Source organism: Clupea harengus, chromosome 5 (assembly GCF_900700415.2).
Source record: "Clupea harengus chromosome 5, Ch_v2.0.2, whole genome shotgun sequence".
Taxonomy (NCBI): Eukaryota; Metazoa; Chordata; class Actinopteri; order Clupeiformes; family Clupeidae; genus Clupea; species Clupea harengus.
Window position 1 is genome coordinate 6,473,005 of NC_045156.1, and position 10,436 is coordinate 6,483,440.

At 41.9% G+C, this 10,436-nt stretch overlaps 1 protein-coding gene across 2 annotated transcripts; it reads left to right on the top strand.

The window, feature by feature from the left end:
• Positions 1 to 16: 16 nt before the first annotated feature.
• Positions 17 to 3,957, top strand: thoc7 (THO complex 7). Of its 2 annotated transcripts, none has more exons than XM_012841099.3 (8): positions 17 to 145; positions 644 to 764; positions 1,042 to 1,169; positions 1,257 to 1,343; positions 1,936 to 1,993; positions 2,256 to 2,322; positions 2,486 to 2,555; positions 3,708 to 3,957. In XM_012841099.3, the coding sequence occupies exons 1-8, from the start codon at positions 127 to 129 to the stop codon at positions 3,764 to 3,766; spliced, it is 609 nt and encodes a 202-aa protein (XP_012696553.1). In that variant the 5' UTR covers positions 17 to 126; the 3' UTR covers positions 3,767 to 3,957. The 2 variants fall into 2 exon arrangements, with proteins under 2 accessions (XP_012696553.1, XP_012696554.1); XM_012841100.3 differs by lacking the exon at positions 17 to 145 and adding an exon at positions 290 to 451.
• The last annotated feature ends 6,479 nt before the right edge of the window (positions 3,958 to 10,436 follow it).

The following is a 10,436-nucleotide window of genomic DNA, read 5'->3' on the forward strand; positions in this document are numbered from 1 at the left end:
CCTTGTGTTGATAGCCAACCAGCAGTGTCAAGCATAGAGGCGGGGCAGTCTTCTAGCCAGCACGGTATGTTGTCACTAGCTTGTCAATAAAGTTTTCTTTAGAAGGCGTGCGTATTTCGAAGATAAATGGGGGCAGTAACTGATGGTAAGGCTGTTTAATTAGTTTCTGTAGTTGACCAATCTCATGTTTATTCTGAAACCATGGCGTCACGTTTAAGAGAGATCAATTAACATACTAGTTGAAGTGAATCAAGGAATTATCAGCAGAGTAAATTAACTTTTCCCACAATACAGTTTATTAGCCGGCTAGCTCTCGTTAGCTTGTTGTTCAGATGCTATCCATAAAGTTACAGTTAGCTAGATAGTCAACTAAGTAGTTAGTGGTCTTGGTAGATCGGCAGAAGATCAAATCTCCAGACCTAGCTTTGCTATAGCGGTTACATCGATATGGGTGTGTTTCGAGTTAAAATATGTTTTCAATTTAGCCGGCAGCTGAACGTTGTAGCTGGCTAACCCACACGTTAGCATTGACATTAGCTTAATGCTATCGTTAGCTAAAAAACATTATTCCACTTCTTTCTATAACACACTGATAAATTATAAAGATTAACTCTGTGCATTCGTATGCCTTATTCTGCTCTAGACGAGGTTATTCGTAAACGTCTCCTTATTGATGGCGACGGGGCTGGAGACGACCGACGCATTAATGTTCTCCTCAAAAGCTTCACAAAATGGTGCAACTCAACTGGTTCACCTGAGGAGGGGTAAGTCGGTGGAAATCTGAAAATGCACCACTTGATTCATTCATTCCTTGGGCAGTCTGTTGATTTTATGCAAAAAGATCATGCACTGCATTTTACACTTGAAACAACGAGTTGTGCGGACACACCTGAATTGGGGAAATCTTTTGACTACCCCCCTCATCTTGAAACTTCTCGTTTTTGACATAATACACTGAAAATTGGACCTGGAACTCCAAAATGTAGACTACTCAAGATGTAGTATTCAACCAGGCAGTTGAACTATTGTCTGTATTTTCAGAGTAATCCAGTACCAGAGGATGTTGGGCACCCTGTCACAATGTGAATTTTCAATGGGGAAGACCCTGCTAGTATATGACATGAATCTCAAGGAAATGGAAAATTATGAAAAGGACTACAAAGATATTGGTAAGTATCATTGTTTCTAATACAGGACTACTGAAAATGGTATCTGATTCAGTTATGATTATTCACTTTCTTTCTTTTTTATTGTAGAGCAAAACATAACATCGGCCCATGAAAAAATAGCTGAGTGCAAAAAGGAAATTCAGCGGGCTAAAAGAATACGAAAAAATCGACAAGGTATGACATTTCTGACAAAGCAGCAAAATATTTTATGGTATCTGTTCTGTTCAGTTGGTCATTTTAGCTAGACTCTGCAGTAGAAGGCTGCCTGTACCATCTCTTATGGCACAAACTATATTCTGCCCTCAGTTATTTTAAAAGGACAGCGTCAATATCATGTAAATATATACATGTCATGATAACTTTCCGAATTGTACCTGCTATAGCAGCTTCTCGCATGATTAAAAGCGGCCATAGTATCAAACATTTTTAGAGCGGTCATGACTGTTACCTGTTTTTGACATGGCATTGTTGCTTCACTGGGCACTGACCACTGTGATTACTTGGGACATGCATATTAACTTGTCATACAGCTGATCCAAAGGTCTGCCAGTCTTACTGGCTCAAGTGTGTGAATTGGTCATGATTTGATTGTGTTTTTTTTTTTTTACTGCTTTTTATGGTGGCAAACACTGTTTTACCCTCACCATATACAAGACGTAATAATCCTCTGTAGTTGTGCTGTACATTTAATCCTTACAGAATAATGTGCACCATTGTATAGTTGGTTGTGTTCCACTTGCCAATATATCTTTTCCCCTTGCAACAGAGTACGATGCTTTAGCAAAGGTCATTCAGCAGCATCCAGACCGCCATGAGACACTGAAGTGAGTATAATCCTCTACAAATCGTAGGCATGTTTGAGTGCTCCATCAATTTGGAAATGAAATGGATTTTGTAGATGGTGCAAGATCCAGCCTCAGTGTGTCTTAGTTGCTGGTCTGTAGATATTTGATGCTAAAGATGGAAAAAATAGGATGGTGTATGTGGAAAAATGTGAAGTTAAGTTCAGTTAACCTCTTTTGTCTGCCTTGTAGATAGGTGATTGACTGTGTTCAGTTTTAATAAACATCCCTTCAATATCCACAGGCAGCTTGAAGCACTCGACAAAGAACTTCAGCAGCTTTCACAGATTAAAGAGAATGTGGAAGATAAGGTATGCCTGAGATTTGGCGCTTTGCACACTTACTCTTTGAAACCTGGTTGCCAGCACCTTATGTGGTATCTTGTTTGTGTTTACCAGCACCTTATGTGGCATCTTGTTTGTGTTTACCAGCACCTTATGTGGTATATTGTTTGTGTTTTTTGTTCTGTCACAGTTGGAGCTGCGGAAGAAGCAGTTCCATGTCCTCCTCAGTACGATCCAGGAACTACAGCAGACGCTGGAGAGTAAGCAAATCTCATATTATTCGTTCTTGTATTCAGTCATTCACTCTTAAATGCAGACAGTGATGATTGGACCACATACTGGTAGAATCACGACTAGTTGCTGACAGAATGGCATTATTATTAAGTGATGGTAAAGTAACATTTGCGGTTGTGCCAGCCTCGTGTGAAATCGCTCATGAGAGTTACTGTTTTAGGGACTGCTGGAATGAGCCTAGTGCATTACACAGCAGGATATGGTAGTAATTTACTAACTTGATATTTAGTAATCCCAAATGACCGCCCCGTCGATCGCCATTTGTCGATCGAAAAGATGTTTTTGCCGTCCTTCCTACGGGATTCTGTAAAAGTTTAATTTATCAGCTGGCCCGGTTCACATACTTTGTTGCTCTGATTGGTTGTAGGTCTATCCAATTGAGCGAAGAGGCATTTTTTTTCCTGGTTCGGTTGAAACACGCCCCATAATCACAGCCCAATGGAGCAGTATCAGACTCATATTCTGACTAGAATGATGAGTATGACAACGTCAGGCTAGTGTATATATAACAAATAAAAACTAAATGATGCCAACATTTAAGAGAATCATTTGAATATGGACCATTATTAGCACTTCATTTTGGGATTATTCACTGTGCCGTGTGTAGGCTAAGAGGGATACGAAGGCAAAGTTGACACGATCATGATTTTTCCTGGCAGACCTCTTAAGCCTTGGCAGCTGCGATGCTTTTTTAGTTTTTAGTTTTAGTTCCATTAGCCATAAAACAGGTTGCACAAGGTCTCTGTCTATTGTGGAATATTGTGTTGGCATCATATGAGTGTTAACATTAGGATTAATCATAGCCAGAGCATCTCTACCTGTTCTGAAATAGAAATGCACTGTTGTGGTGGGACTGGCTCGCCATGATTGGCTTGTTAAGGTTTCCTTGCGTGTTGTACTTGCGTCTTGACACAGGGCCCTGTTAGGCAAAAACATAATTGCGCCTCAAACTTTTATCATTCAAATACTACAACCCCCACTGCTATTAGGGTTATTTGTGTATCTGTTTTGAAAGTTTCTCCAAGTTGTGATTGGAATAATATTGTGCGATATGAAATGAGTTAACCAATGTTGCAGTTGGAGATGTACACTAATGTTGTGTCGCTTTCTCTCCTCAGTTGATGAAAAGTCAGAGAATGACGATACCCATGAGAGCTCGATGGAAAATGGCGACTGACGCTGCTGGCTGTTGCTAACGCTAACTGATCATGTGTTTACTTGTGCGCGATCACTGAAGTTCATTCCTCCCCAGCCCGCCCAAGCCTTTATATTGATCGTGCGCTCTTTTCTGTTTCAATTTTTACATGCTGTGAAATGCATTGTTAACATTAAACTGTCTTGAAAAAGTTTCCAAACTTTTGAATTCCTCAGGACTTGTTGTCATTGAATCATGCATGGCCACTCACCCCCTCAACAAATCACAGCCAAAGGCTCTGAGATGGTACAGCATCCCTGTGAGCATTGCATCATTTCTCAAATCACAGCTAAAGCCTTTATGGTACCTCTGTCGTTGTGAGTATTGCATCAGGCCCAGTAAACACCACAGACATTAGTAAATTAAATATTTTTTACACTCTTACTTTAATAACCTGGGTATTTCATCTTCAGCTAATTAACTTGTCAGGCTGTTGACCCACTCCAATAAAAGGCAGCTTATTGTAATCAGCAAGCCACTCCAGTTCCCCATGCATTGCTTCCACTTAAAATATTCACTTATGAACAATTAGTTGACTGGAATACACTAGGGGTTTTCAATAACCAAGGTGTTTCTCATACATACTCTCATACTTTTCAGTCATACCACTAGGTGGGGCTCTGTGCTACAAACATTTTCATTTCATTTTTAATAATTTGGTAGTAATAGTCTCCAATATAAAATTGTATGTAAAACTGAATTATGGGTTATTGCCTTAATAGAACCACATCTGAAAAGAGGTTTAGTGTGTTATGTGAATGAAATGAGGAAAAGGAAAACTTCTGTAATCTTTTCCTAACTTTCAACAATAATGAGTTATCTTTTATTTAGCATGTATATCCTTTGAAACGGAACAGCGGCATTTTGCTTTCGATATCGCCCCCCCTTACTTACTGAATTTTTACCTCACTTGTAAGTAATTTTGGATCAAAGCACATGCTTAAATGACCTCAAAACTGGACATATCGTCAGGCATATGTCATCTTCTGTGTGAAAGGGCATTTACATATATGTTCTAAGAGAAAACCTTCAAACATGTTCTTTGAAGGTGATTCACCATGTGTTCTTATTCATCGAGATCTTGTTGACAGATGTGGTCTTTGAATTTGAAGTACTGCAGCCGTATAATTCAACAACTTATATTTTACAACAGAACCTAGAGGTGACTGAATGAGACTGAATTACTAAGTAAGTCTCATTATAATTGAACTTTATAGAGAGATTTAACCCTTCACAAAAAAACACAGCACTGGTTTGAGATATGCAATTCTTCCCAACAATCTTTCCAAGATGCATAGATCGAACCTAATGGTATCAATTAGCCCATCTATGGTATCTGCTTTTATAGACCTGTGAATCCTTTTGAACTTGGTTATTTAGTTTCCAATACATTTCTCATTGCTTCCCTGAATCAATTTGGGTGAATTAGCATTTATATGGTCTAGTGTCAAGTCCTAGCTAGTGTAAGAGGGTAGCCATTTCCAGGTAGCAAATAGCATACATACATACTAGGAAGGTTGTTTCAGTGGAAGTGGAGTGGAGTGGAGAGACTGAATTAGAGAAATAATTAATGACCCATATAACCATTCAAAATGAACTATATGTGTGTGCGTTGTGGAGACTGAATATACAGCCACTCACAATATGCTGGGTATGTAAACACTATTGTAATGTATGCTGTTTAAAACCAGCAGATGTCACCAGTGACATGTGGGACTGATGGTTCTAACTGTGTGAGTGTTCATATGCATTCACCAACCTCAGTGTTCATATATTATGGTGCTTTATCACCCTCTTGAAAAATTAGCTTTATAAATGCTAAGGGAGAGCAGAAGAACAGAGTTCTTTAAAAGGCCTGGAACAAAGAAAGGCCTATCTGGGTACACTAGTGGATGGTGGACTAACCTCCTAAAACCGTTAGGAATTCTTAATTTAAGTAAACCCGGATGATTCCAAACTATATGTGTGTATATGGAATACTGAACCAACAAACCTGAATTAATTTGCAGTTCATCTTGTGTTATCAGTCTGTATCAATCGGTAATTAACATGACAGCCTCATCACTAATACTGGTTGAGTACTTAATGCTATTCTTCATGCCATGCATGTGTGACAGACTGGCATGGACAGAGAGATTATGACAGGGTTGCAGGCTACTGTGCATTATGCTGTGACCACGCGTGATGAAGTATGACGGGCTGCGATCCTTGCGAGATGCGATGCGCGTGATGGGGAGTGTGACACTGCGGCCGCTACAGATGCTGTCCAGCTGCTTCCTGGATGGCTTCCAGCAGATCAGAGGTGACGGACAGGCTGAGGGTGAGCAGCAGGAAGTCCTCCAGCTCCATCTTCCACTCGCTGTGGCTCTCCAGCTCCCTCATGACCTCCTTGTAAGACGCCTTCCATTCCTGGCCCTGTGTGAAACACACCACACAAATGGTAGCACGCTAATGTTAGTGCTCTGACTCAACATTGCGTGTTTGTGACCATGCTTTTCCAGGCAGTTATATAGCTATACTTTCGGCAGCCCGACCCTGCTCTGCCCTGTGCTCTAACGGCGAAGGAGGGGAGGAAGCAGTGCTTCCAGCGTGAGGAGCACTGAAGCAAACAGACACGCACAGACGCTCCCCCCCCCCCCCCTCCGAGATGCCATGTGAGCCTATTGAGGAAGCGCCCTCAGGGGGTGAGAGGTCAAGGCTGCACCCTAATGAGCTGCTGGATGACCAGAGTTGTGGCAGTGACAGTGGTAGTGGCAGTGGCAGATGATGACGGCCTGGGAAGATAATTAATGACCTGGGCTCTGTGTGTGAGTGTGTGTGTGTGTATTAGGTGGTGGTGGTGGGGGGTGTTAGTTGGTGGCCTGTTATAACGGGTAATATAGCGCGCCGAAATGTCTGAGATGTATTCCTCAAGACCTCGCCCATATCAAGAGCTGCTAAGCTCACACATGCAGAGTGCGTCAACCCTGATCTGATACCACTGCCTGAAAAGTAAGGAATGTGATCAGTTTTACTCTCCTCATGGTTTCCGTTTGAATGGTTTTGAGGAGATCCCCTAACAGCCAAACATGTCTTTTACAACGTCTGGGTAGGGGAAGGGTGGGATACATTTCTGCAGGCTCAAGAGACCCTTCATGGCTGTGACAGCGCTCAGGAGACTGCAGGGTTATGTGGTTGCTTTTTTTTTTATCTCCCTCCACACATGCAGGGTGGGTGTTTGGAAAGGGAAGTTGGTGGTGTTCTGTAATAGTATTTTTCTCAACATCCGTGTGAAGCCTTACCCGTGTGAAAGCCTGAAACTGTGTCAGTAATATCTTTCTAACAGCTCTTCTGCTGACTCTACCATCTGGACCTGCAGAGCTGTAAAAGACAAGCACCAAAGCTGCCATCGCCTTCTCGAGATTGTAGCCTCTGGACAAGGCTAGAGAGAGAAGAGAATAGAGAGGAAGAGAGAAAGTGAGAGAGAGAGAGAGAGAGGAAGGGAGAGGGAGGGAGAGAGAGGAAGAGAGAGGGTGGGAGAGAGAGAGAGCGCATAGTATTGTGAGAGCAGTAGTCCCTCGGGGATCTATAGGCCTCATCATGCTGAAAATATCTCCCCATAGATTGAATCTGCAGTAGAGCGTAGCTCATTCCACGCACTGATATTATTTCTCCGTGCTGGAAAGATAAAATAGCTGGCTGTGTGGCCAGGCCACTGTGGCTACGAATGGCAGATGGTCTTTCGATCCGACCAGTTCTATATGAGGGGGCCGATAGGGATACGGCTATCATTTTGCATCCATCCCAAAACCCATCTTTGACATTACCAATCTGCCATGAAGATAAGCTTTAAGTGAGGAGACTTACCTCCAATAGGCGCAAGTTCTTTTGGCAGTTTCAGCCTGTGTTCATGGGATAAAGTAGAAAGCGAATCAAGATAAAAGACTTTAAAAAAAGACAAAATTCTCTTTGGAAGTCTCAGGATTTCATTCAAATGAAACGCAGATGCAGCAGGCTCAAGATACTGTATGTAATAGATAGATTGCTATGATTTTCAGCACACTTTAATTAAATAACTGTACAGTTCCATTCAACAAGACACTGCATAAGTAAGTGACCTACCCATCTGAGGTGCTCTTATGACCAGAATTGCCCTCTGTTTTTGATCCTATTTTGTTGTGTTTCTCAGGACCCGAAGAAGATCCCCCCATGTTGATAGGAAGCTTTAGATCGCACAGGTCTCTTGGCAACAGGTGCTCCAGTAAACTCATGTCCCACCTCACCACCCAAGTGGTGTTTGTTCAGCGCATATTTGTCGATCTGTCAGGAGGCAAAGGGCAGTCAAGACAAGACAAACCCTGGTGAGACAGGCAGGTCAACTTGGATTTAATCAGACAACAAACTCTCTGTGTGAATTTTTTCCATTTCATACCTACCTCTCTGTTTCATCATTGATTTCACTGGAAATGATCATGAACTGACAACACAGTTGGAACAAAGTGATTATCTTTATTTTAGGAAGTGGTTGTTATGTCATGTATATTCATAATCTCTTGGACAATAGGAACGTTTTCTAACCAGTTTGGCAACACAGAGCTGTTTGCCTATTCTACTTTTTAAACGTCTCTTGTTTCCAAGCTCTGGTGAAAAATGAATACACTGTGCATAATTTTCAGGCAAGAACAAGAGGCTACTAAAATACGTATTTCGTTAAACACAAGGGGGCATTCAGCATTTGCCTCTCCCCAGTATCTTATGAAAAGGAGACTCTTCTGTCCGCTATGCTGCCTCTAATTCAATTCCTGCTTTAAGCCGATGTCAGCAGCTGAATTGCTCCCGTCGGAGACTGAGGGGAGAAATAGCTATGCGCACACAACAAGAGGGCCTCGGATCGACGTGAGTCAGAGGCCTGATGCCGGGGTGGGTACACACAGAAAACTTTGTTAGGGCATGAGAAAAATGTACCGGCAAATGACACACAGGCCCTCAGAGTCTGTTGTTGTTTTTCTCGTCCGGCTTTTCCAGTGCTGGTGAGGAGAGGTGGGAATAATAAGACCAACCGGTGGGTGAATCTCATCAGAATGGACATACTAGTGTCACAAGCGTCGGCCAAACTGACATGTGCCAAAACCAGGTTTGTCGGTGTCAGCTCTCTGTGGCATGCCATCATTAGTCCCTTGTGGATGTCTCTGAACATGTGTTGTCTAGCAGTGAGAGCCCATTGATGGTTTGATGGTTTGACACTAGAGGTCCAAAATATCTCCCTCTCGGTCCATTCAACTGGAAAATATCTTTCATAAACATATAAACAAGGTGTCAACCAGGCTAATTCATTCATAAACCCAGCTGATAGTGAAAATGTGTTACTTGATAATCATTATAATAATACTTTTCTGTAACTTTTCTGGATCTGTTGGGTAGATGAAACTTAATTTGTACTCTACATATGTTCTCTTGTTGTGTTCTTGACACAGGATGCATTTTGACGGCAGATATCAAATGACACAGTATAATTTTTTTCTAAAGAGAATATTCAAATCACAGAAGTTATGAGTTTAGCATTTGTACAATTTCTGACCATTTATCCTGCTGGCATCTCCCCAAGTCTTAGTTAGAACACAGTGTGTCTTGTCATGGCTGAGTTTAATCAGAATCCCATTTACCCCTGTGTCCCCTCAGCTAGGTAATATTTGGTACGTGACTAAGGGAAATGATGCCGCGCTCCGTGGCGGTTCAATAGTTTCATTTTCAAATTGAGAAAAAAGGAAAAGAAGAAAAGAAGAAAGTGTGGGTTTCTCTGGATGTGAAATCATGCAGATACAATGGACAGGATGTAATAATGTGCATCGAACAACTGCACATCAGAGACATATTTTATTCCTACATGATCACCTGAGATTGGAAGGATCATATCCAAGAATGAAAGGAACACTTAGGCTATATTCAACTTCAACTTCAACTTCTCCATCAGCAGTACCATTAGTTATAACTATTATATGCTCAACCACGAATCTTATGCATTTGCAGAACATTTCAGTGTGATTTAGTCAGTTTGGCAGTTTGACATAAATATGCATCACATTTAGATACTTGCTGTTGAGCTCAGGCAACAGACAACTTTGAGTTACTAACCACAGCTCACAGAAAATATCTTTAAGGCACACTGTATCAGGACAGGTAATTAGCGAGTAACTGAGTGAATGTAGTCTCCCAGTCTTTGTGAGAAACCTGGGTGTATGAGAGGCCTTCATCAAGAACTCCTCGTCTCTCTCAGGTCACAGAAGAGACAAAGAAGTACCAGTCAGATGCTTACCCTCTGAATTCTCTTTAGCTGAGCAGCCGGGGGGAAAAAGGAAACATGCTATAGCACATCTGCTCTGTCACTATGGTAACAGCGCTGAGGTGTGCTTTAGAAGAAGTCACAGCCCTTCAGTTGTCACAGAAACACCGGGTCAAAAACGGAACTATTTATCTGTGCCTGTGACTAGGTCACTGTGTCCTAATTTGAGGCACAATGGATGCGTCCAGTCACCTCCCTGGACTGGACACAGACATGGCCAAACAGATTGTGAGATTGTAGCATTGTCGTTCTCCTGGCTCTCTCTCCTCTAACCTTCTCCTTTTAACCTCATTCTATCTGTCCCTGGGTTAGTCAACACCCCGCCACACACAC

What these genes read in the sequence shown, in the direction of transcription:
- thoc7 (XM_012841099.3), top strand. An exon ending in AAAGGACTACAAAGATATTG is followed by an intron (nt 1,170 to 1,256) that starts GTAAGTATCATT and finishes TTTTTATTGTAG; the next exon opens with AGCAAAACATAACATCGGCC. An exon ending in GACCGCCATGAGACACTGAA is followed by an intron (nt 1,994 to 2,255) that starts GTGAGTATAATC and finishes CAATATCCACAG; the next exon opens with GCAGCTTGAAGCACTCGACA.